Raw genomic sequence first — 26956 nt, forward strand, 5'->3', positions numbered from 1 at the left:
GGCGGATAAGGCTGGAGCCCCGCCCCCGCCGCCGATTGGTGCAAAGGGCTGTCTGTCACAGCGGCCTCGCCTCCGCCCCGCCGCCTGTCCGTCAAGTGCAGCCCCGCCTTCCTCGCGCTCTCGTTGGGCTGTGCGGCCGCCGGTCACGGCTTGTCCCCGCCCCCGGAGGCGGAGGGGCCGCCGTTGGCTGCCGGCCCGCGCTGGCCCCGCCCCCGGCCCGGCGGCGCGCGCGGGTGGCGCGCTGTTGCTGCCGCCGCTGGCGCCTGGACGCGCGCGCCGCTCCCCCCCCACCTCGCGCTTCCCCCGCCAGCTGTTGCCTCGCGCGCGCCTTCCCGCCGCCGCCTCGCGCTCCCGCCGCCGTTGCGTGCGGCGCGCGCTGCCCCGCGGCACCGGCGAACGGTGAGATGGCGGCGGGGGGGCTCCGACACCCGGGGGGGGTCGGCACACGGGGCGGCTCCGCCACGCCGGGGCAGCAGCGGTGGGGGGAGAGCCGGGGCGCCGAGTTCCCCGCGCGGCTGGGGAAGGGGCCGAGCGGGGCCGGCCGGGGCGAGGCGGCGGTGCCCTCTCGGTGCTCGGGGACAGCGCGGCGGAGGCGCGGGGCGGGCATCACCGGCGGGGCTGCCGCGGCTGCCCTGGCCGGGCGGCGGGAGCGGCGCGGCTGCCGCCCCCCAGCTCCCCCGGGGCAGCCCCTGCCGGGGCACGGGCGGGCGGCCGCGGCCTCCGCGGCGCCGCGGTTCCCTCCGGCGGAGCCGGCGCCGCTGGGGCGGGGGTCCGAGCGCGGCTCCGGGCGGCCCCTGCCCCGCAACGCCGCGGAGCCGCATCGGGGCCGTCCGGGCAGCGACCGCGCCGTCCCGGAGCCTTCGGTGTCCGGGTGTCGCGTCCCCCGGTGCGGGCGGAGATGTGCCGGTACGGTCCGGGGCCCTCGCCGCGCTCGGGGCTCTGCCTGCCCGCTCCGGCGCTGCTGTGCGGCTCCTGCTCCCGCTGAGCGTACCGAGAGCTGCCTCGGTGCCCGTGTCAGGTGATAGAACGATGGAGCGTCTCTTCTGCTTCCCTTCAGAGCTCTTGAATTTCAGCATCTTCATGTTCGTCTCTGACCTCACTCGTGTCTCTTGTGTTTTACATGCCTTTATGTTTTCTTTTGCTTTACCTCTTTTTTTTTTTTTTTTTCCTCTTTTCCACCCTAAAACAGGGCCAACCTTACTACAGCTTATCCTTGGTTTTCCGTTTGGGAATGAAGATATTAGAGAACTCATCACTCAAAGTTTATGCTGTCACATTCATTTTCTTGGTGTTTCATTTGCTGTCTTTTCTGTGAGAAACAAAGGAGCTGAGGAAAATGTATCCCACAGCAGTAGAACTGTGCAGGTGTTTGTTACTTTTACTTCTGTTTCTCACACCCTCTGAGGGCGTGTTACCCAGATCTATCAAATTCAGTGAAACTTTGAGTCCATGGTGTTAAGCTCTGTGCCTGGTATTTTGCCTTTTACTGCTTTTACATGTTACTGGTCACTTGAGAAGCAATGCTGCCGAGTCTTGCATTTTGTTCCAAATTTGCTAGTGCCTTATCCATCTGTCATATAATTAAATGGAAAAAGTAATTAATTGGAAAACCTGACTTGTTGAAAGTACTTTAATTAATGTTCTGAAATTCTTTGTGATGAAATATTCCTACAGAAAATACAGCTTGCCTTACAGTTTGGAAACACGAGTTCTCCATTAGGACTGAGACTGGGGATGGTGTGTCATCAGTAATTTGTCTGCTTATATCTTCCTGTTGATGATGTTAAACAGATGGTGGTATCTGTTTTATCAGGGAGAAGTGCAGCACTTGAAATAACCTGTTAATCCTAGTAAGTGAATCCTAATATCTTCAGCTGCACTAGGAGTGGTCAGTAAGCAGCAGCAGGCTGTATTTCTGTATTTCTGTTACATACATTAGTGCTTGGCATCAGACTTTGTTTCCCTGAGGTTAAGAGGCTAAAAGTGGTTTGTGCATAAATCTCTGGGTTATAAATAGCTGTATGCATTTGGCTATTTTTGTAGCTCTGAAGTTTTGGTGATCTTCTTTGGTTTGCCTCTTTGCTTGTGACTCCCTGGGAAGGATAATCCTTTTCTCAGAAGTCTTATTTCTGTTCCAGTAAGGTGTTTATGAATGTATGTATGCACATCACCTTGATGGACTCCATTGTACAGTATTTGCAAGCAACTTTCATTTCTGAAGGTGAAGGTTGAGAGCAGTGCTTGGAACTTGTGTATTTAAGATCCCAGTCCATGTTTGAAGTGGAATATTTGTGCAGTTACACATTCTGTTGCTATGTTTTACTGCCAATGTATGTTTTTATTCTGGATATAAATATTTCCAAGGATAAAACATGAGCCTGAGTCACCAGAAAAAGAATTCGGAAACCTAGTTGGTTTAATTCAATGTTTGCACAATAATTTTTTCCCCTTGCGTTATGTGGAACGTGACATACAAATAAGTTGTCAGTAGTTGTTGGGAACTCCATGGAGAATTTAGAGTATTCTGGGTTTATCCCAGAGCAGAGTTAGCTCAGCTTGTCTCAAAAAGTTGATCCTGCCTGTATCCATAGGTGCCAGGCACTGGTGTGAATTCTGGGAGAAATCAGAGTCCTGCAGGTTTTGAAAGGGGAAGCAGGATTGGTGTGTTTTAGAGGGGGACAGAGGTGTGTTAAAGAATTCCAGTCAGCCTGGTTTGAGGCAGCTGACCAGGCAGTGAGGGGTGGAATGCTGCTGGAGTTGAACAATGCTGTTCCTGTCACAGCTGGCAGGGGTCACTGGAAAGCAGTGGACTTTATTTCTTTCCTAATTCTCCAAAGTTACATGTACTGTCTTCCTTGGCTTTTTCTATATATCTGTCTTTACTTATTTCTAGTAGAAATCCTGTTGAAATTTTTTGTTTTTTCTCAGGACCCTTGTGAGTGAGAATGATACCAGTCAGAGATTGGGGTTTGGGTTTCCTTTTGTCCGTGAGGAAGTTCTTTTCATAATAAACAGTGTTGTTTATGGATTCATCATCAGACAGTTTATGTGGATTTTTAGCAAGACTTATTAAAGGCACAAAGCTTGTACAATTGCTTCCTTTGTCTCTCTTCTCCCATTTGAGTCACTTCTTACTCAGATGATGAAACCAAAGTTAGTGGCACCTGAAAGACACTACCTACATTGTGACAAATTTTTATAAAACTTTAGATGGGTAGTGTCCCAAATTAATATTCCTACCCAAAAAAAGCAGTCATAGAGTCCCTCCCTTCTCCAAGAAGTGAGCAATTGTTGGGCAGTGTGTGTCCTAAGCTCTGAGCCATCAGCACTAGCCTACTTTGACTGGCCAGCCAAGCACTTGGGCTGGTTGTTATGATGGGTGGGGGGCAGGAAAAATATTTTGGGTGGGGACAATGGTAAGAGCAGGCAGACTTAATTGCTTCTGCCCACAGAGCAAGGTAGGCCTGTTTTTTCTCTGATGTTTTTTTGTTTTATGAAGGAAACAAAACAAAACTCTTAGGGGGTGCCTGTCAGAGGTAGTGCTGCATCTTCCTGTTTGAGGACAATTGATCACCACTTACCAAAAGATATGTGGTGGTGTGAGAAGTAACAGACTTTGAAAGCTTTTAATATCATGTTTTCTCCCTTGAATTTACTGTTCTGTTATTTATGAAGGTCCTTCTTGATGGATGCAGAGGAGGAAATGGTTAAGTCTTTGAAGAAATTATATTAGAATTTTTAAGACGAACCCACAGAGCTTAATAAATTGCCACAGTGGAAGAAAGGGTTAATACTGATTAGAGTGATAATGTATTGCTGTGTAATGCTTGGGTATGCTCTGCTTGTAATCATAGAATAATTTAGCAAAGGGTCATTGGAGGTCATCAGTCTGCTCCAGCCCCATCTCAGAGCAGCTTCAAAGTTACAGCAATCACATATAGAGAGATCCATTGTGTTGTCAGGAAATTTAGAAATACAGCTTGTGCTTGTGGTGGGCTTTTTTGTTTGGTTGTTTTTCGTGGAAGGAGAGGATATCAGGGAGTTCCTAGAACTATTCTCTTGGTTTTTTTTTTTAATTTATGCATGTGAATGGGATTTTTTCCAAGTTTGTTTCCGCTGGGAATACATGTAATGTTCAGTATTTAATTCTTTGCTCATTTGAGGTGATCTTGGTAGATGTTCTCCAAAGAGCCTAGATGGCTTTCTGGAATGAGTCCAAGCACTGGACTCCTACTTGCAAATAATTTGTGGTTCTGTTCTTAAAAACTAAAACACAACTGCGGAGTGGGAGAAGAAATGAAAGCAGTATCCCATCAGACGTGAAATCGTGCGAGCCTCACATTCTGGACGCTGGCCAGCGCCAGATGCTTTTGGGGTTTAGGTGGTTGGCAGATGCTGCCTTGGCACTGAGCACCCTTGGTGTTGATGTGTGCAAGGGACAGTTTGTTCTGTGTGTGGCTCTCCTTGGTGTTGGCTTCTGGCCGTCTGCAGTCGGGTTCAGGGCAGTGTTTGCATGGCCCAGCACAGCCCAGTGATCTCTTTGGATGCTTTCTTGCATCCTGGGTTATGAAGCTGGAGACTCCCTCAGCTTTGTGTTTATTTTTTTTCCCTTATTATTATTGTTATTGTGTGTTTAAATAGCTGCTTTCTTTTTGAATGGGAGTAAAATCTTGGCTTCAGTGACTTCTTGTGGCAGTGAGTCTAACAGTCTGCTTATGTGTTGTAATATAATATTTCCCTGTTAAAAATTTGGCTTTGCTATCCTCTCAGCTTAGTTAATAAATGAAGTTGCCTGTATTACTGGGAAGCTGTTGTTTTCTTGACTTTATTTTCTGTTTTTCTCTTGAAGTGTCATTTAATTTATTATAATGCCTTATTTTTCTGTTCATGGTTGCCTGTTTCAATAGGAGAGTCTTTCAAGTTGTTGGTAATTCATAGCCCTTCTCAGTACCCCTCCCCCATATATTTTAATAATCTTCTCCCAATAAAGTAGGTGTATTTCAAATCAGATTGCACAGCTGATGAACAGAGCTGATGTCCCTGAGCTGCTGAAGCTCCTTTCTGGATTTGAGATATCATTTCTTAAGGCTTTTAGTGGTCTTCATAGTTCTCTCCCCCTGCCTTCCCTTACAGATAACACTGACATGGTTGATACTGAATTCCATTTATTTTGCCTTTTCATTGTTAAAATTTATGCATTTTCTTAAGCTTTGCTAGTTTGAGATTGCCATCTAGAAATGTTAACTGCTTCAGGTTTTCTTTTCTTCTTTGCAGTATAAAAGATAAATATAGTGAGCACTGCTGAACCTTTTAACAGAAGCTTAAAATTTGGAATAATAGGACAGGGCTCAGTTCACTCTATTTCAGAACTTAATTTAGGCAGTACTTCATAAAAATCATAGTCTACTGGTCCAGATAGGAGGAGGAGAGGGGAAATAGCCCTAATTAGTCGAGATCACTGTGTTAATGGTGCTTGAGGAGGCTGATGGGGAGAGATGCAGTGTTCAAGCTGGCTGTGGTCAGAGCTGCCTCGGTGCCATTTGTGCTCACTGTTTGTGCCATTTGTTGTGGAAATTCACTCTGCAGAGGTGAATCCTGTGAGAGCTCAGCAGGGGCAGCCAGAGCCTGGCAGCTGTGCCCTGTGTGATGGGCTCTGGGGCTGGCAGCTGGTCACTAGGGACAGTGTCCTGTGGTGGTGCTGGTTTAGAGTGGGTAAAACCCTTGTAGAGCCTTACAGGGCATCCTGACCTCTGCCATCGGTCGTGTGGACGTGTCTTTAGGGGGAGATTGTGTCTGCTTGAAGTTCCTTCTGTGGAGCTCTGGGAGCCAGCAGGAATGTGGGGCATCTCTACCCTTATCTGTCAGGGCCTGATAAGCAATGACATGGTGTCTGTGTTCATCTCTCTAGTAAGAGTCAGATGGTTGGAAAACTTACCTGGAATTTGCCATTTCTGGATGCTCTCATCCTTGACCAAGGTAGTCACCAGGCACATGTGGGGTGGATGAGGCCCTGAATGTCTGCCTCTGTCACTGCTGTGTGCTGAGATGTGTGAAAGCCAGTGGAACATAGAGACACCAGGCTAGGAAAATTTAGTCTGTTTGGTTTCAGGATTAGGATGGTTCTGCATGAAGGAGAATGGGGATTTGTGTGCAGTTTACCTTGGACTGGCACTGAATGGAAGAGCTGCAGGTCAGTGGTCTGTGATCCAAGGAGTTTCTGGGCACCAGTATCAATAGGTGATCAGTAGCCTGCTCTGTGCAGACTGGATGCTGCTGTTAATCTTCATTTTCCAATTAGCTGATTGCAGTGAAGAATGTTGAGTCCATATTTTCTTCAGTGTTTTGGCTGGTTTTAATCTGTGGCAATGTTTGCTTTTCATAGATAACAGACTCTTTGGAAGCCTTTGACATCTTTCCAAAGGTTCTTTGAAAGTCCACATATGTTCTCTCACTTGCTCTTGTCGATCAGTTAGTTTGACATGTCCAGAAATACTGATAGACCGAGACATGATCTTCCTGTGTAGAAACTGCTGATTAGACCCTATCAGATAGACTTTCGGGTATAATGGTGTTCCATTTTTAATGATTGTTTTGAGGACCTTGCCAGATACACATGTAAGGCTTGTTACTCTGCAATTCCTTGCTTGGATCACTCCAGAGACCTTTTTTTAAAAAAATAATTTAAAAATTCCTGCTCAGCATTTTCAACTCTGTTCCTACAGAGCAGTGGCTGTTACCAGAGGCAGCAGCTTTTTCCGACAGCTCAGCCACTTCATGCCTCAGCTGCTTCAAAAACTTGCTGGATAACTATTTGTGGAACATGATGCAAACTTGGTGATTTAGGAGTGGTTTTCAGCTTCCTGACTGTAGTCATCAAGAAGCCACAACTCTGCTGTGCAGTGCCTGGTGACAGATAAACATGTCTTCCTAAACACACGTCAGTATTTCCAGTGAGCAAGATTTATTATTGCCTTAGGAATCTCAAGAAAGAAGAAAGGCATTTCATTTCAAGGTGGTGATGATATTTGTTTGGAGGGTTTTTTTTCAATATTTGTTAGGGCAGATATATATATATATATATATATATATATATATATACACACACAAAACTTGGTGTTTATAGAAATTCTGTTCTTTAATAAAGTTGTTACAGTTGTAAGAGCAGATGTGTACATGCAATGTTTCAGGGATTTCTCAGTATGAGGTTGCCAATGTTTAATGGGATATGTATGTGTGTGTGTGTAGTATTCAGTACAAAAAACAGGAATAGAAAGAACTTTAGATCAAGCATGTGCTGGTTTTTATTTTTTTTTTAACGGTACAGCATTTTCAGAAATGGCTGTAGATCCAGTGTGCTGATAGCAATTACTGTATTTGGTGAGAATTTTGAAACTGGAACCTCTTATAGTAGATAAGAAGCAAAATTAACTTGAGTATAGTTCACTTTAAGGGCTTGGACTCTGCTACTCTGTTGATCAGTAGAATATATTTAAATATTGGAAGCTTTTTGCTAATTGATAAATACTGCAGCAGGCTCAAAAGTAAATTATGGGAGGTGTAGAATCTTGGACTTCTCAGTTCAGAGTCCTTCCCTCCTATATTTATGAGTAAGGTATCTATGAGACTGTGTCAAGCTTCTTCAAATGAAGTCATGAGCCAGTTATGTAACAAAATTAGGAAAGTTGCACTGATCTTAAGGCAGAGATTCCAGAAATGTCTGTGGCAGTTGCAACAACTGCACGCAATGTTCTTTTTGCCATAACCTGAAATAAATCTCAGAAATCCTGATAGTCTACATTTTGTTGCTATTTCAGACAGTTGTGTAATTCAGTCACAAAACAAGTATTCCTTGTGTGACACTTATTTTGTGTGGCACTTGTTGCTTCGGGCACTGGTGGGTTTGCTGTGGAGGTGAGGATGGCTGGGCTGAGTCTGCTTCCCGTCAGTTTTTGAAGGCTGGTTCTCCCTGCATGCTCTGTGCTGTGTCTGTGGTACCTTCCTGCTTGGCTGGGGACTGATAAAGGGCATGAGCTTATAAAGAAATAGGCAGCAGCAGAAATAGGATCAGGCGCAGTGGTTTGTGGGCAGAATAAGAAGGTATCAGCCTTTCAGCATCTGACATCTCACTGGAGGCACAGGCAGGCCTGGCCTTGCTGCCAGATGTGTGTGTGTGTCATCATATATGGCATTTTTGGTACATCTGTGTGCAAGAGCAGGGTTTGATACACAGCAGCCAGCACAGGGTCTGATTCATGTCTTATTGTGGCTGCTGTTGGCCTGATGAGAGAGGCCTTCTCAAACAAACTGAAACCTCCTGAAACAGGCATTTAGAGATGGTAATTTTTTTAACTGGTTGGTTGGGGGTGATTGCATTTTGGATTTTCAGTTTTTTTGTGGAGTTTTGGGGTTTTTTTGAGATGAAGGGCAGAGTTTGAAAATCAACTCTCATGAGCAGCATCCTAGGAATGCTGGTAGCCAGTTTTAGCAGAGTTTTAGTCTTCCTTGGGGAAGGCAAGTATGTTAATCCCTTTGTATTTACAAACTTGTATGACCTTGGGTTGCAAGACAACTTGGGGGGCTCAGCCATCATGGTAGGAAGAGAACTTTTCATGCTGGTTGCTGGATGTTGTCCTTAAGTTAGCAGCATCTGGGGTTTTCTTGACATTTTTCCTTTGGTTTTGACTGCTGCAGGTTTTCATAAGGATAGCTGGAAGGAACATGATCAAACCTCCACTGAAAGGTGTGAACCTAGGAGTGACAAGTTTCTCGTTTGCTGGTATACAATTTGCAATTCTGAAATGCTGTTTTGAGAACACTGATGCATAGATAAAGTACTTAAAAAGAACAGTGAGTGCATTGCATAGTATTTGATGTTTCCTTTCAAAAAGGAGATGTAGGTTTAATGGTTTGTGTGTAATGCACATGAAAAATAATGGATCTTTTGGAGCATTGCTTTAAGGCTTTCATCCTGTTGTTTGTGGCAGTGGCAGAGCTCCCCTGGGTTTAAGTGGAGGAAGGATAACTCCTGGTAAGTTTAGTGCTGTATCTGCAATACAGGGATGCTCCCTTGGTTTGTTATGTCATGGCAGAAGCAGCTTTTCAGCCAACAGCAGATGCCCAATGTGACTGAGCTGTTTATTTGGCTCATTTAAACTTAAAGTATCAAATAATGTCAGCAATTTCATGATAACTTGTATTTTGATATTGAACCTAGAAAGTGAAGGTTTTTTCCTTTGTTAAAGTTATTTTCTAGCTGTGCATGCGCAAGTGTAATGCTTTAAGAGAGTTTGTGTGATGCAAATGTTGCAATTAAATTAGTAGTTTAGGCCATAGTCTTTGCTGTTCTGATTCATTGTCTTTTCTTACCCTACATGCTGGGTAGGGTAGTGAAAAGACAATCTTAGTGAAAAGACACCTCTGATTGTGAAACTGCAATCTGGAGGATCTGACATAATGGTAAAACAGTTCTAGCTTGGAAAGCAGTTGAAGAAACCAGGTTGTAGTATTGTCATGGCTTTATATGACAGCCTTTTAAAAACTGCCTTTAATTTCCTGAAGGTACTAAAAATCAATGACTTTTTAAAAACGTTTGAGACAAAAGCGACCTACATTTTGCAGTTTTTAATTCTGATGATGTATAGTGAACATGCAACTCCATTGCATCATCAGCCTATGGTTATAATGAGTTGAGAAGGACACTCAGGTCTTGACTCAGCTGCTGCATGGTACCCTGACCATTCAGGTTGGGATTGCTATAAAGGGAACAGGTTCCTTGAAATCCTGAGTGATTCACAGTGTTTACAGGCAAGGACAGCAACTCTTTGCCTATGTGTCCTTGCTTGTGCTGTATTTTTAATTATGTCCTTTTGCTAGTTGACACTGCTTAGAACTGTATATTCTTAAAAAAGGCTGTTTTTTTCTTTGTCACTATGGAGGAGCACAATTTTATTCTTAACTTCTGTCTGTTCAGATTGCTTTAGACTGTCATTTAAGATTATATACATTTATGTCTGACTAGGGTCGCCAAAGCCCTGTGGATATGAGTAAAATTTCTAAATATACTTTGAATTTATTTAAATCCTGTCTTACTCAGTAGGCACTGCAGTACTGTGGGGCTTGAGCTCTTAGCTACCTGAAGGCATCTAAATATAAATTTCTGTGGCTTTTGAGAAACTGCTACTTTGATTGCAAGGTGTATTGTGTAATATGATTATGCCCTGAACTGGGAAATAGCTAAGCAACCCCACCTTTGAATAAGGATCACCAAAACTAGATAGTCCTCTCTATTAAGCTTTAAGAAAGTAATGAAACTTTGATTTAAAAATATTGCTAGTTATTCATAGCATTAACTGTTTGATGGAAATGTAACAAAAGTTCTGTTGACTGTTACAGAGAGGTTGTGATAAAGCTTTTATACATGGATGCTCTGTCTAATCTTTGAAGTTTGGAGTGTTTTTTTGTGTTGCTCTGAAGTCTTCAGCTAGTTAAGATTAAGTTAATCTTGCTGTAGTTACTCTGCAGAGGACATTGTACAGCTGAGTGCCGAAGCTGGTGCCTGTCCTAGATGCAGGTATTTGACAGGGAACATGGAGCAGAAGGCTGGGTCCAGAGGGGATGAGGGGAGAACCAGGCAGGAGAACAGGCACTGCTCTGCTTGTGTTGGTCTGTCAGCTCTTTTCACTTTTACCCAGCTGATCCTGGTGTGCTTTAGAGCCGGGCTGACCTCAGGATCAATGTCAGCTGGAAACACGAATGCCAGGGTAAATGGTAATGAATATGCAGAGTTGCTGCATATTCATTTTAGCAATGAATTCATTCATATTAGCAATGAAATTGCTAAAATACTTAGCCTCCAGTTTAAGGAAATACTTAGACTTCACTTAAAGGTGTTCAGTGCGCTGTGGGCAGATAGAGCCAGGGCTGCAGCTGAAGTGCCTTGAGTTGTTTCCATCCATCTCTCACCCAGATAAGCTGGCTTCAGACTGAGTCTATTAAACTCATAATGTCTCATTAAACCCCCCAAAACCTAAAGACAAACTAAAAACCAAACCACAGACAAATCCAGCTCCTGCAAGCAGAAGCACAGAAATAATTAAATAAACTTTTTCACCTTTCATTATTGTGCTGTCTCAGAAATCGCTGCGTAGCTCTTGAAGAAAGCATGCGGTATTTTCTAGTAGAGGTATTTTTAGTTAGCACACCAAATTCTGTTTTGAGACATCAATCCCATGATTTTGTCATATTTACTTTTGTAAGCATAATCTTTGCATTTGTTTATGCAAATGTGTATGCTAATAAGCTTTAAATGCCACCAAAATAGATTTATGGAGGATTTAATGCAGAGTTTCTTAAAAATATGAGAACCATGGATAATCTAAATAACAGGTTTGTTGATAGAAATCAAATAAAGCCACTTCTTTATATTTGGTTTATAGTTTTGTGAGGTAGTTTTTCTTGAGGCAAAGGATTTTAGAGTGAATTTAAAAGCTACTGCAAACAAAGGTTACTGCCTTTAAAATTGCTGATCCACTTTTAGCCATATTCAACACAGTTCAAGGTCTTGGATTAATGAGTTAATGTTTGGTTTCCTGAAAAATAATTGGCCTTGGGGAAGGACATCAAGTTAATGTAGCTGTTGAGGGAAAGGTTTCTGTCCAGGTTCAGCAGTTCTTTACTGCTGGTAATGAGTTGTTCCAACCTTTGTCTCATCCTGTGATCAGGCTGGTAGGAAGTTGGGTACATTGGATTTGAGAGGAGTGTTATTTAAGAGAAATGAGAAGGAGTTAAAGGTCCTTCAAGATGAGATCATGAAGGCAGAGAAGGTGTAAATGTGATCAGTATCTGTGTGCCCCCGTCCTGCCCTGCACCCCAAGTGTGATCAATATCTGTGTGCCCCTTCCCGAGCTGGCACCTGTCACTGCTGTCACTGTGCCTGTGTGACGTGGGTGGTGTGTGGGGGGGAGGGTTTTTTGTCACTTTTGAATCCAACGGAGCAAAGGATTATTAAAATCAAGTTTAATTGAAGAGGTTTTCCAATAAGAAAGCGAGTCCTGTTGTAAGCTTTGTATGGGTGAGAATAGAAAGGTGACCAGTCTATGTGAAATATCAGTTTATAGCAGTCTCTCTTGGACTCCTTTCTTTATGTGATAGTATTTTTATATTTATTGTGCCAATGGATTCTTAATAATTGATAGTTGCTCTTAGAAAAACAGACTTATCAGAAACAAATAGATCAGAAAGAATCACAGATGTTGACAGAGTCATGGCTGCTAGCTTTAACTGACTTGGTGTGACTTAAATGATATTTTCAACAGTGGAAAAATTGAGGTGTTTGCTTGCTCAGTTGCACTAATTGTCAGTGTTCTGACATTTCTGGAATTTTCAATGACTGTCTAAGCTCTCTGAGACATTTCTTTCTCTTGAGTTGTGGTTTTATCTGAAGTTGTATAGAAGATACAGGAGTATCTTAGAAATCTTAAAAATAGATTCATTTGGGAAGCATGAACATGTGTGGCACGAGGTCTCTTAGAAATCCTCCAATCCATTTGTTGAAGGTTTGTACTATAGTGTATATGGTGCATGTCCAAACTAAAGGCACTATTATTTATATCTTCTAAGTAATGCACTGTATAAAACAGGGGTATGCCTAATGGACATACTTCTTTTTTATACAGTGCACCACTTGAAAGATATAGTCAGAGAAGAATGAACAAACAAATGTCAGTGCAGAACTGAGTCTTTTGGAGGGTCATTTTTTAAATAAATAGAATCATACTGAGTTGGAAGGGAGCCATCAGGATCATCAAGTCCATCTCGCTGGCCTTGCACAGGGCAGCCCCATCTCTGTGGCCCTCCACTGGATGCTGTTTTACAGCTGGATGTCTTTTTGTGTTGTGGTGCCCAGAACTGCCCCAGCCCTGGAGGTGAGGCTGCCCCAGTGCAGAGCAGAGCAGGACAGTCCCCTCCCTTGGATGCTGTGCCTGATGTCACCAGCACAGGGCTGGCCCTCCTGGCTGCCAGGGCACTGCTGGCTCCTGTTCCCCTGATCCAGGACCCCAGGTCCTGCAGCTTCTCTCCAGCCTTTTGTTCCCCAGTCTTTACACACAGCCAGGGTTGTCCCAGGTGCAGAATGTGGCGCTTTCCCTTGATTAACTTCGTATGGTTAATACCTGCTTTAAAGAAAAAACAACCCTGAATTTTTTGGTGATGAATAATGTACAATAAAGTGTCATGAGTTTGCTCTGATGCTTAGGTCTTTCATAAAGACACTCATTTTAATCTATCATACAGTTTTGGTTCCTATCCCATTTGTTGAATGTTGCATTTTTCTTTGCTTTTCTTATCTGTGTAAAAGCTGTAAACAAATGCCTTTAAATCAAGAAGTAGATCCCAAATAATCTTTTATTATATAAACTCCCTACAGGTTAATCATTCTTGCTTCCTTTTAATGAAGAAATAAAAGGTGTAATATTATTGTTGATACTGACAAGTGTAATATTTTTACTCAGGATGGATCTTGGAAAATGCTTGATGTGTAGTTTGGAGTTTGGGGACTAAGTCACTGCCCTCCTTATGACATCCTGAACCATGTCCTTGCCGTCAGTGAGGCCACGCTTGGGGTGCTGGCTCCAGTTCTGGGCTTCCCAGTACAAGAAAGGCACAGATATACCTCAAGGCTTTTTATGTTTTTCTTTTTCTTTTTTCCCTCTCTTAATGAACTCTGGCTGACTGACTACATGAAGGAAGACTGTGAAAATTAGTTTCAAGATACAAATATTTTACATAAGCTGAAAGGTTGGGTTTTGGTGTTTTTTTCATGCTGATTGCTGATTACAGTGGCATCAAAGATTAATTAATGCTGTTGCTATTTGTTACCACTAAAATAACCATACCATTCTTTCTTGGTTTTCTCCTTTTGACTTAGTTTTGGCCTACTGTTTTCATGAGGGTGCTAGTTATGATTAGTGAAGTTCTAGCACTGATATTGTTTTGTTCTCCAAGTATTTCTAGTAGTCTGTATGATTTTTTTCTTGCGTTTTATAATTATTACTGGACCTCAGAGTACTGTGTTGGGCTAATAACTATAGGTTGCAATATTTATCAGGAAAAAAAAAAAGACTGCATGTAGTAAAGCACTTGTGAGGATCCTGTGAGACAATGACAGATCACCTCTGTGCAGCCTGTGTGTTTTACTGGGAAGGAAGGACAAAACTGGGGCTTTTGATGTCCTGTGGCAGCAGATTTGTAGGTGTTTTTTGTTTGCCTAGAGGAGAAAGCCCAAACTCTTAGTGAAACAGAGATGAGGCAATGTGTAAAGTAAATACAGCTGTTCAGTGATTTGCAGGTAATGGGAGTGTTTCTGCATTCCCTGCTTGGCCTTTGTAGGGAAGTGGAACTAAAGTTCTGTCTTTTTCTGTTAACAGCCTAAAATGACTCTGTGAATTCAGTGGAATAAATGGCGTCCAAAGTAACTGATGCTATAGTATGGTACCAGAAAAAGGTAAGATTTCTATTTGTTTTTATGCTGGCCTATTGTGTTTATGTGTTAATATAACAAATATAAAATACTTATGCATTACTTGTTAGCATTGTATGAGAATGAATAGCTTGAAACTTTTCTTCCATAGGTAAATAAGTATTTAGTGACATGAAATAGCTTTTAGTCTATAGCTAAGTCTATAGTCCTAAGTCAATAGCTTTTAGTCTGTAGTCTTCTAGCTGAAAACTCCTTACTGCCCTGATTACTTATGCTCTGCAAAAAACCAAATTTTGCATTCTCAGTTGAGTGTTAATTAATGTACAGAGAAATGTTGTTTCTATAGCACAAACAGAATCTTTGTAATTAGGTAGAAAGTAAGAATTGAAAGAAATTTTCTGCCAGTAAAAAAAAACCCTGTATAATACGTACCCAAAAGAGAGAGTCTTGGCTCTCTGTGGTTTAATTGGTTTCTGTTAGTGTTTTCCTTGGGTCTCTAGCTGTCTTTTGGAAAGGGAACATCTTGTCCTTAAGCAAATAATGCAGTGGTCTTCAAAACAGAAATTCTGGTTAGCTTCTAGCAAAGCAACAGTTACTTGCTAGAAATAAGGTAATACAGGTCTGCTTTGTTGAGGTCTTTACAACAGTGAATTAAATGTACAGTTGAAAGAGCAGAAAAATTAATTTTGCTGACTGAATTTATACCATTCATTCAATTATGCATTAAAAACTTGAAAATAATTCACAGTTTAATTATGAATTTTTTTTTTTTTTTACCATTTACTCTGATTTGAAAGATGACTTGTAAAAAATCTAATGTAATGAAATTCAATGCAGGATCTCATGGAAGAGGAAAGTGATGTTGATTTTACCTGCTTCCACTCATTCTCTCGTACACTTAATGCACTAATTGTACAGAGATATCAGAGTACTGATTTCCAAACAGCAAGCTGTGTTTGTATTTGGTCTGGCCAGGATCCCTTTGTGCAGTGTAAGAGATGCTGGATGATCCTCATCATGTCTGTGAGGTTGTTTTTGTTGGTGATGATGCACTATCCTTTGGACAGATCTTTCATGATATTCAGCTTTACATATAGATGGTCCTTGGATGCAAGAAAGAGCCTGCAGTCTCTGTAAATCTTAAGTGAAGTTCATGTTTGTTGTCTGGTTGGTTTTGGTTTTTTTTTTTTTCAAATACATGTGTGTTTCCTGTTGGTCATGCAGTAAAAGGAATGGGACGTTTCATATGCTCCAACTTTCCATCCTCCTGATGTTCGGATGGCAGGATGAGTCACTGAGGTGTGATTTTACAGAGGGCAGGCCTTCTGATCTTGATATAAACCAGCCATTCATCAGTTTTACTTTTCCCAGAACATTGCTCATAACAGGATTACTTGTTATCAGTACAGGTCATTCTTTTAACCCTTGTTCTGCCGTTTTTTTCCAGTGATTTCACACACATCTCCATTTTCTTGGTTCATAGTAAAACCAGCATTTCTGTGGTGAATCTCTGTAGGCTTTTACAGAGATGTGCTTGGCCAGGAATTGCACAGTGCCTTTATGGCAAGGAGTTGTGGTGAGGTGGGTTTGTTACAAGAGGGATAAGATCATGTGTAAGCCAGATGTTGGTTTTCTCCCTGGTGTGAACAAAATTTAATTGCAATCCACACATGGTCTGGGATCTGCCAAATGAGCAAGTTATGTTGCTTTAGTATGAGGAATTGTAATGTTTTGAGGCTGTATTGCAGAAAAGTTGCAGATGTTCATGTGTGATTTCTTAGACTGTAATTTCTTAGGTACCACAAATTCAGGGTTCTCCTGGATCTGGCTGGTAACCCCAAAGAGTTTTCTAGCTTTGTAGTGTGGTGTGTGCTATCTGTTCCTGGGAATATCCTGACTCTTTCGCCTTTACCCTTGATTTTGCTTATGTATTTGTTTAAATCTCTTACATGGCACAGTATTTTTTTACCCATGGATTTGTTGTTTAAACCAAAGATTTCAATTTGGGGAACAGAAAGAGTTGTGCTAGTATTCAGTTGATACCAGACTTTCTTTTTTGGTCCTTGCTTATGACGTCAAGATACTGAACTGCAAGACCTGTTGCTTGCCTCCAGTTTTAAATTTCAATTTCAGTTTTTATTGTAGCTGTCAGAGTTGTCTCACTGGTTCGATCTGCTGACTCATTACACCTGTAACTGGAATTGAAAGTGGGGAGGGATCAAAATGTAGCACATTCCAGCAGTAGAAGTTTGTTTCTGGGACAAGAGAGACCCAGGGTTGCAGTCAGTATTGATCAAATTGGTATTACTCACCTCTCTGATGAAATGAGAAAAAATAAACTGTTGTTTTGGAGAGGTGTTTTCAGATTAATAAATTGGTGTATGAATGCCTTGAAAAGAAGGTTCACTTCTGGTATTTCTAGTTATAGATGACTAAGAAGCATTTGAGTAGGCTGGGGCTGTGTAAGAAATACTGAGCAGATAACTTACTCCTTGTCTTTCTTAGTTATCAGTTTTAATGTATTTTTAAATATATTTATTTCATGTGTCTCTCCACTGAGTTTCCAAGGTCTGTTGGTTTCTCAAGAGACATTTTTATATCTCTTCAATGGAAAGAGTTAAGCAATTGAGCTCTTCCAGCCCTACTTAAGGCAAGTTTTGCAAACAGCAAGTTTACTCATGACTCATACTATTGTCTGAAATTGAGCTCCTTACACCAGGATGATTTAGTAATACCCTTAATTGTTTAAAAGGTCAGACCTTTTATTATGTAAACATGTTTTTCTGTTTTGACAATGGATTTACTCTGCTTTTAGTGTATTGGAGCTCCTGATTACTGTCTCATAAAAATACAGTAATCCGTTCTGAATTATTTTAAGTTTGATTGTAAGATTTCAGGGTGGAATTACAACAGCTTGTTATTTGAGATACAAGGTTGCAAGGACAGAGTTTTAGTGCTCCCAGTGCGTTTCCCAGCCAGTACAAATACTTTTTCAAGGCATAAAATAGGTTGACTCAGTAGACTAGATACAGGTTGACTCAGTAGAAATTAAAATAAAGGAAACGTCTGCTGTATTTCTTGGTGCACTGGGGAGTACAGTGCTGAGATATGTGTGACAAAGGGTTGGCCTGGCTTGTTTTCAGCCCTTGGAGCTGCCCTGCTTCTTGCAATAAAAGGGAGTGGCAGGAGTGTCTGCATGGTTCTCTGGAAGGGTTCCAGACAGCTTCTCACATAGATGCATCACTTGGTTAATATCCTTAGGATTATGTGGATGTACCACAATCCTGAAATTGCTTCAGCTTGGTAATTGAGTATTTTGTGGAGGAAGCCATCACAGTGTTTGCTGTGAAAAAAATCTGACACCCCACATTTGTTGAAAACAATATCAGTATCTGGTGGCATAACTTTTGTATGATACTGATACTATATATGTACTTGAAGTACTGCCTGAGTGACAGTAATTGATGTTAAAAATAATAAAGCTATGAATAATTTAAAATACTGCTTCTATTGCCTGTAACTTTTTGCATTAATTTCTTAAAATACTTTCAAGCTTTACAGGTAATAATAGAGGGAATTTTGGTCTAGTTTCCCATTTGGAGAAGATATGTAAATTTACCTTAACAACTTTCTGGTTTTCAACCCTTACAGAAGCCTTGCTGCTAGAATGGGAAACTCCTTCTCCTGCAATATTACCAACAAATTTGTACAATTATGTTGTTCCTTCTCTTGAGGATGGTTGTTGGGGAAGGCAGAATGAAACTTATTGAATTGAGGCTGAATCCTGCACCTGATTGCACATCATTTGACTTTGCCAATGCAGCTTTCTGCTGCCCTGGGTGTCCCTTGGGTACATCTGTTAAAGGGCACAATAAAACAAATGAGATGTTTTTCTCTCGTGGCTTTAAAGGGCAAAATTAGAGTTCTATTGGTACTGCTTTAAGATCTTAATATTCAGTGTTTTACAGCTCATCAGTCGAAGATTACACTTGCCTATTTAGATTGATGGAATGGCCTGGGTTGTAAGGGACCTGAAAATTCATCATTTTCCAACCCCCCAGCCATGGACAGGGACAGCTTCCACTAAAGCAGGTTTCAACTTGAGCACTTGCTAGTGAAGGCCAAGGCAAAAATATCTGAGTACCTCAAACTTCTCCATGTCCCTGGTAACCAGCTCTCCTGTTTCTCTCCACAGAGGGCCCACATTTTTCCTAGCATTCTTTCTGTCATCAACAAACCTGTAGAAGCTTGTTGTGTTGCCCTTGAGATCCCTGCCCACGTTTAACTCTATCAGTGCTTTAACTTTCCTTACCTGGTCCCTGTGTTAAGTTAATAAAGGAGGAGTTAAATGATGATTATATCCTGCCTTGAAACCAGCTGATTTCCTGTTTGGCACTGAATTCTCATGATGCATTATTCACCCTGGCACAAAGGCAGGTTTTGCCAAATGGACAGGCTGTATGGCTACTTTAGCTAAAACTTTGGATGCTGAAACTGCATTGAATTGAAAACATCTGACTTCAAGTGCTGAAATTTGATGAGTGTTGGAGCTGGCATTTGTCAGAGCATGGAGGAAGAAAATGTGTGTTCAGATAGAGTTTCTTTCCACATTTGGTACTCAAGCAGTTGCCTGAACTAGTGGGGATTTACCTTCAGTGCCTTGCTTGGTGAGACAAAACTGGTTTCTGAATCTGATGCAAAAGAGAGCTCCAGCAGGGGCTGTGGCTGAATGAAGCAGGCTTGCATTTTGCCTGCCTGTAGGCTCCCATTCCTGCTTTGCCTTCCCACAGACTGCCATACATTTGTTTACTGAATTTGGTCAGGAAACTCATCCAGCTAAAAGGAAGACTGTGAGTCTACAAGGAGATGAACTATCTAATGGCAGGGGAGCAAGGAGATTAAATCCCTCTGTCTTGGGAAGGATTCTCTGGTTCTTAAATTGTTTAATTGGAAATTATAGCCTAACATTTTCTTTTCTCTCCTGTGTGATCTGATTGATATTTTAGCCACCCAGACAAATGCAGGGGCAGCAAGGAAAGCATGCAATGGGAAGTGGAAATGATCAGGGACATCAGGGCAATGCTATTCTAAAATCCAAGTTGCAACACCAGGAAAGTTTGCTAGATTTTCAGAGGTCTTCAGGGAATTATACTGAATAATGAGCCTGTCAAGAGGGATTTTCTTTTCCCAGTTACATCATGAGGCTGTTTTGTTTTGTGCAACTACATTATCATTAAAAAAAAAATAAAATGTTTCAGAGTTAAATCCTTAACACTTGGAGAGTAGCTGGGCGTTGTTAGCAGTAGTGTAGCATGGACCCAGGAAAGGGATTGCTCTTGGCCAGCTCACCTCAGACAGCACCTGGGTGCTGTGTGTACCTTTGGTTATTCCTCTACTCTCATTTAGTTTAACCTACAAATCTGGTTTCCAGCTGTTCTTCTGTGTATAGTTTTTCTTTATGTTTAATTGTGTGATGAAAAGAAATGTTTTGTGGTTTTCGTAGATACCTTAAAATTTGTAAAGTATTACTCAGGGCAATAAATAAGTATGGCTGACAGATCTTAAGAAGAATTAATCTGTAAAGAATAATTCAGAAAAAAACCATTAGTATGTAGTTGATAAATGTTTAATTAGCTTTTATTGGACTCTAAAAGGGATGGTATCTCTAAAGTAAGCCTCAGCAAAATTACTGTTCAGTGAAATGGCTGTAAATACAGTGCTGTTGCAGTTATTGAAAGAATTTAAGTGGGTCATTAGTTGGCAATTCAAATAGTTAATAATAAATAACTCTTATTAAAGTTTGAATTGATTGCTTAATTTTACTCTAAATAGCTGATTTCAGCTCTCCCTCTGGCACCAGACAAGAAGAAGGGAGGGGTATTGGGATATTTTAAAATCAGAAGTAATGATTCAGCAGTTATAAATTCTGTGCCTTAGGATATAGAACCTTAATCCCTTCACTGTCCTTCTCCATTTGACTGAAAGTTACTAAAATCTTTGCTGTTAACAGACAGTGTACAACTGTTCTATAGTCATTTCTATCTGTGGTTTATCAGCTAAGTTTGTCTTAGTTTAGCTTGTCCAGTCCACATATCCACCATAAACAAAGTTGAAGAAAATTTGCCACCCTCGAAAATGAAAAATATCCAGAAAAAACCCCATCCCAAGACTAGAGATCTAGAGATCTACTCTAACAGGATAATTATACTGCTGGGCTACTGAGTATTACCTTTACTGCAAGCTCATGTAAGAAACAAACTGGAGCTGAAAATAACTTTTAATAATCCTGTTCTAAGTTTTGAGAAAATGAGACATATTGTAAAAATTAGTAGTACTGCCCACATAGAAATTATTTATATATGGATACCTTAATACTAAAACTGATACAGAAAATCATACAATTATTTAAATTATGTTGGACTGTAGAAGTTAATAAAACATATTAGCTAATATTTCAGCACAAAATACTTTAATAAGGTATCAGACACTCCAAGGAAACAACTTTGTTATTTATTTACTGAACTCCAGATCTTACATATTCTGGATTTGTAATACCATTGTGATGTGACTTGTAAAAGTGCTCAGAGGTTTTAAAGAGCAAAGTTTAGCACACCAGTTTCATTATTGGTAAACATTAAAGTTTTAAGATCCAAGAGGAAATACTATGTATTCTTAGGATTATAATCTTTGCTAGTCTTCATGCTCATAAATTATAAATGCCTCTTGAAATATTGATCAATTCCATTAGAATCAGAAGGGCCTTGTGAGTATTGGGCTACAGGTTGATAGCATCACTACATTAGCTTAAAGTGAATATCAGTGTCATTCACAAAGCTCAAATTCAATCTTGATGCACACGTGGCTCACTATGAGAAAGGCACCAGGAAGAAACACTGAGCGGTGTTAAAGCCCTTTCCACTGTGCTTTGAACTAAATATTGCTGAGTTTTCAATAGCTTAACTCTTCACTTAAGCTAATTGCTATTGCTGTTATACAGCCAAGCTGTACAGGTGCCAGATTTCACATGTATGAAGAAATTTGATCAAATGCTTCCTGACGTATTTGATTGGGCAAGACTAAGTGCAGTTATTTTTAGATAATTGCAAGAGATGCACATATCTGTTAAACCCAGAAAATGTTATGAGTCTGCCCTTAAAAAGGATCTCAAATTTATTTAATCTTTCAGTCAAGAGCTGGCTTTGTCAAGTTTACCAAATGTATAATTGTAATTTCCCATGCCAAGTCACATATAAGTTAGATTTTTTTTTAAAATGATTACTTGTGAGGAAATTTTTTTCAAGAAATTTTTTTCAAAAAAGTTTATTATACCCTGTTAATTTAGGATGTTAAACACCTGCTTCTCTGTTGTGAAAGACTGCTGTGGTTTTCAGTTGCATTTAATTCCTTATATTCTCAAAATTTTTATAGTTGCTTGAAGAATGGTTGCTAATTCTGCAAATGCATAAATGAACAGAATCCCTTTTATCTTCTTTACTTGGTATTTATTGAGGTGTGGGATCTTCAGAATTTTAGAGGTAGCTGAGTTGGATAGACTGGATAAAATCTTGGCATTGAGTAGACCTGGGGTGCACGATTTAAAAATTACATCTGTGTATAAAATGACATTACTACTTTATCTAACTCAGCTACAGATAGGTTATAGCACAGTTTTTAATATCTGTAGCATATTACTGACAAGTTTCCTGTAACAAGGTTGTGTTGATGCTTGGTGATAAAAGTTGCATTTCAAAATGAGACAATAGGCTTGATATCTAACTTTCTGTAAATTTATTTCTGCCAAGCCATAACAAATAAAAAATGCTATAGAGTACAAGTTTGGATTAGGTATTTCATAAATTAAATTAGAATAAATTTTTGTGTGAAGTCAATTTGAAATTGGGATATTGTGTTTTATAGTTTACTTTAAGAGAAGTTTATTGCCCACTGTAGGGTAGACTGATGGATTGAAAGTATCACAAAGAGTCTTGTGTTAAGTCTCGAAGAGATTTCAGAAGCATTTCTTACAATTGTGTACTTAAAAATGGGACCTTTTTTGACTCCTGTGTTTTGTACTTTACATTTTCTCCCAGGGATGGTGCAGAATTTGCAGCTGTGAGGGATAAGGCTCCAGGCACAGTGGGAGGGCAGTAAATGGGCACTGGAGTTGGTCAGGGCATTCCTGTTGGCAGAGCAGCTCCAGCCAAGGCCAGGGAGGAGCCCTGGGACAGCTGATTATTGAGGGAGACCTTCCTTGAGCAAGTTTTGTGTTTATTTAAATTATTCAGGTTCCAACCTGATCTTATCTCTGGAAGGTTATTCCTTCCTTTTACTTGCCTTTAGAGCTTAATTTCTTTGGTGCTAGATTAGGTGCTAGGCTTCTTTTCCGTGTCCTGCAGGTATGTGCAGTTGTAAGGAAATACATGAATAGCCAGGAGCCTATATTTGTTTTAGATTTACATTAGATTTAATATAAAACAGAATTCAAATGCAAATACTTGTAAATCCAAACTCTTTGAAGCTGGAATCCACTGGTGTACTCAATAATTTAAAACTAGGAAGGTTTGCTAGTATTAACTTACCTTCTTCAATTCATTCACAAATTATGTTCATTTTAATTCATATACATGTCTAGTGTCTCTGGTAATCATTATATGTTATAATTTTGTTGTAAATGAAAATGTACCTTTCAATGAATTCTGCAGGACACATTTCACAAACACTAAATCTGCTTTCCTGACATAAGGGAGAGAAAAAAAAATGCCTGTGGTTTTCACTTGCCTGAGTGACACTAGTTCTTCCTATTTTTGTTTAATGTGGGAAATGAAGTGTGCCAGTATCCAGTATTCTACTTTATAATGTTGCCTTTGTTTTCATGTATTTTCATCTGATACATTTGGAAGAGAAGTTTAGAGGGATGCTTATGCAGATGTTGAGAAGGAAGGTTGAGTATCAGGTTGGAATTTGATGTGCTGAGTGGCACACACACCTGCTTGAACTTTGTTAAAACCTGAAGAGGTGATATGAAGTAGATTAAAAAATAAAACCCAAACAACAACAAAAACTGTGTGAGAGGCTGTAATGGTACTTGCTGTCTGCAATTCTCTCTTCCTTTCCTTTCAGTTCCCACCAGCATGCCTTGCTGAACACTCCTGTGCTCAGCTGTCAATAACTAAAGTTGATCAGAGGTGGCTGGACAGATCCACTTCTCCAGTAAAACGGTTGTAAAGGACCCTGCCCTTTAAAATAGTTCTGAATCTCTTATTTTACCTCCTGATGGAATAATTGCTTTGTAGAGCAGTGTTAAAAGAGAAATGGCAAAATTCCTGCTGCTTGTCTTTGTGGAGATGGAAGCTGCTGTCTAAAGAGGGAAAAGAAATATTTGTAGGAAAATATAATAAAAATGTAAAATCAGTTGACTTCCTTATGTTAGATGTCTTCTGGAGTCTGTTTCCTATAATTCCTTTAACAAATGGTCTGGTATTTGTCTAAAAGAAGAACACTGTTTTAATGACTTTCAACTCTAAACTAGTTTCAGCAATGAATGGAATTATGGGGTTTGCTTTGCAGCTTTATTGGCACAAAGGCTTTTCTTCCTTGTTTGGTTGTTGCTTAAGAGGGACACAGACTTGCATCCCTCCTTCTGTCCTTGTAGAAGGAATTTTTTTTGGAATTGGGGAGGGGAGGACACAATGTTGTGCAGCACATAAATTTTACTCAGGCTCTTCTTAGCAAATTTAATGAAAAGCAGAAAGGCCTGAAATTTCATTTGAAATGTATTTAGAGGAAAAAGCCAGAACAATTAGCTGTAAATGCCTGGGTGGAGTGGTTATTCAATATATTGACTTTTTAATTGCTGGCTGTTATCCAGGTGGAGTTAGCTGTTAAACTTCCTTTGGTTTAATTACTTTAATTGTAGTAAGTGCTTAATTCTGCCCACTACTGTGTCCGACTCCCTAATTATTTTCCACAGATTCTTTTATTTTTTTCCAAATGCAAAGTGTAAAGTATTTATTATTACTAAAAAGCCAGTAGATTGCTTCTTTTGCAAAGTTTTTAAGTAGCAAACTATAGAAATTGTTTAGCACTTTTGAATGGGAAACATAATTTAAATTTGGGAAAGAGTAATTCAGTTTGTTGTTCTCATTTTCAATCTTAGATATGCTTTGGGATTTACTCTTCTAAATTAGATTCTTTAAATGTTTATTTATTTCCACTAATTGGTCAGATTTAGAGGCACAGAAGATGCCTTTAGATTTCTTTGTTTATGTAGGTGTGTGTTGATTTCCCTGAGTATTTTTTTGCATTTATGTTGGATCCTTGGTTAAAAGAGTCTTTTTAATTAAGAATGACTTTTTCTGTCTTTCTTTTGTAACATCTACATTAATGCTGAAGGTTGAAATACTAAAAGAAAAAATGAAAACAGTGATTTCTTGTACAAGGTGTGTGTGCTTGTGCTAGGGTCTCTTATGTCTGCTGCAGCTGTGAACTGGAAGGAGGAGTCACACCCTTGCAGTAAGATGGAATTTGTGCAGCTTTGCACAGGTGATGGCAGTTGTTCCTCTCTCCTCTCTGTCAGGTGTCTGACTGAGCTGCTTGTCACTTCTGCAGGCTGGAAAAGGAGCTGTGAGTCCCAGGAACTGCATCTGTCTCTCTGTTGTGACCTTAAAGTGATCTTACACTTAACTGCTCAGAGTGTGTGATGTGAATCAATCCCCAGATACACAAGATTTATGTGTCCAGGTAGAGCAGCTGGGATGGCAAGGCTTTAAAATCACCATAGTAAAAGAGATTATTACTGATTATTGCCTAGAAATAATGTTTGTGTAGAGTTCAAAGCAATCTGATGATCTTTGATAACTTCTTACAAGACTTGGATATGTTGTCTCATATATTGACTTGTTCTTGTCACCATCTTAAATCCTGAAGTTTCAGGTTGCCCCTCCTGTAAATATCTGACAGTCAATGGGGAAAAGTGCTGTTTCTTGATATCCATTGAGTTCCCCCTGGGCTATAAGCTGCTTGATTACCAGCCTGACCATATATCTGGTTGCTGTGCACTGTCAAGAGATAAAGCTAATACCATCTGCTTTTAAAAGTGAGTGGAGTGGAATAGGAATTATAGATAGTTTAAAAAAAATAAATTGAGGGTATGGGTTCAACTAGATGTGCATATTTCTTTTGAAGTTATCTGAAAGACCATGTCAGTGTAGCTGCCGTAGTTCTGCTCTCTCTCGTGGAGGCTGCAGTCCTGACCTGGGGTGGAGGGAGTGTGATCTTCCCAGTGCTCGGGCTTGCACAAGTCCTGGGCTGAGGCTGGGGCTGTGTGAGGCCCAGCTCTCCCCTCTGTCACAGTTCCATTACAGATTAGCTTGATCCTGTCCAGCCAAGATGGAATGGAGAGGATAAAAATTTCTTTGTAAACTCCCCAAGGAAATAACTTGCTGGCTTCATGCTTCTCTTGTTGAAGGTTGATTTGATTTTGTTTGATCAATATCTTTTAAATCCTAATGTAGAGGTTTTTTTTCTTTTTAGATTGGAGCATATGATCAACAAATATGGGAAAAATCAGTAGAGCAAAGAGAAATAAAGGTAATAATGCAGCTTTTTTTTTTGTGGTTGTGTATGCTGAAGTAATTTAAATTGTATGTGGTGGTATTTAATACTGGTAAAGTAAAACTAGACTTCTGGAGTGTAACCAAATGTAACCAGTGTACTATGCTCTATTTATTTTACATAATTAATAACTCTGCACCATTTAGTGTGATGCATCTTTCTGTATCTCAGTACTTTTTTTCTTTTCACTTATCTTAAGACCGGGCTCACTTGTGTTAATACCTCTGTCTTTCACTTTTGTTTGTGATGAATTCTAATGTCAGTTATCTGAGCTCTCTTTGCTTTCAGTTAGTTACCTTATACCTGCAGTTTACTTTCCCTCCTTTATGATGCTGTCATTATTTTGTACAGTTTATTAGACTGGTAAGTACCTCAGGCTTTGTTTCTGTGAACAAGCAGTTTAACAGTGTTCTGTGCATTTTGGTTTAACTAACAGTACCATCAGTGTCTGTCACATTGCTAAATTGCTTTGGAAGTAAAGGAATCACTCCTATAAGTCCAGTTCTGTGGGTTGTATATGAAATACCCATGGTGTTAATTTAGTCAACATTTTCTTGCAATTAACCTTTTTTCCCCCTCCGACACTGCATGGAAGTATTGTGCTATTTCTGCATGAGTTTCAAGGTGTTGCTATTACTTAACATCAGTAAAATGGACATTGCTTCAGTTTCCTCAGGGATGGGTTTTTTCACTCTGCAGGACTTAAAACTGTATGTGGGGGCTTGCTTGGCTTCTGTGGGAGCTGTTCCTGACCTGAGCTACAGAGTTTTTGTACAGAAATACACACTCTGAGTTGGACCCCATGGTATTTCAGCAGCACAGCTGAGCCTCAGGTTGCCTGAAGGGTCCTTCCCATGGCCATGAAAC

General features: G+C 40.4%; 1 protein-coding gene across 2 annotated transcripts in view; it reads left to right on the forward strand.

The window, feature by feature from the left end:
* Positions 1–26956, forward strand: part of PHTF2 (putative homeodomain transcription factor 2) — a 96791-nt gene that overhangs the window by 33689 nt on the left and 36146 nt on the right. Inside the window, exons 1-4 of one of the 2 annotated variants that reach the window (XM_058805350.1) lie at positions 282–399; positions 14424–14500; positions 26009–26065; positions 26441–26452. In XM_058805350.1, coding sequence (XP_058661333.1) covers positions 14456–14500; positions 26009–26065; positions 26441–26452 — 114 coding nt within the window. In that variant the 5' untranslated portion in view covers positions 282–399; positions 14424–14455. Of the gene's footprint in view, positions 1–281; positions 400–14423; positions 14501–26008; positions 26066–26440; positions 26453–26956 lie in introns of those variants that run through there. The other variant, XM_058805347.1, reaches the window with a different exon arrangement.

Source organism: Ammospiza caudacuta, chromosome 5, assembly GCF_027887145.1.
Source record: "Ammospiza caudacuta isolate bAmmCau1 chromosome 5, bAmmCau1.pri, whole genome shotgun sequence".
NCBI classification, from domain to species: domain Eukaryota; kingdom Metazoa; phylum Chordata; class Aves; order Passeriformes; family Passerellidae; genus Ammospiza; species Ammospiza caudacuta.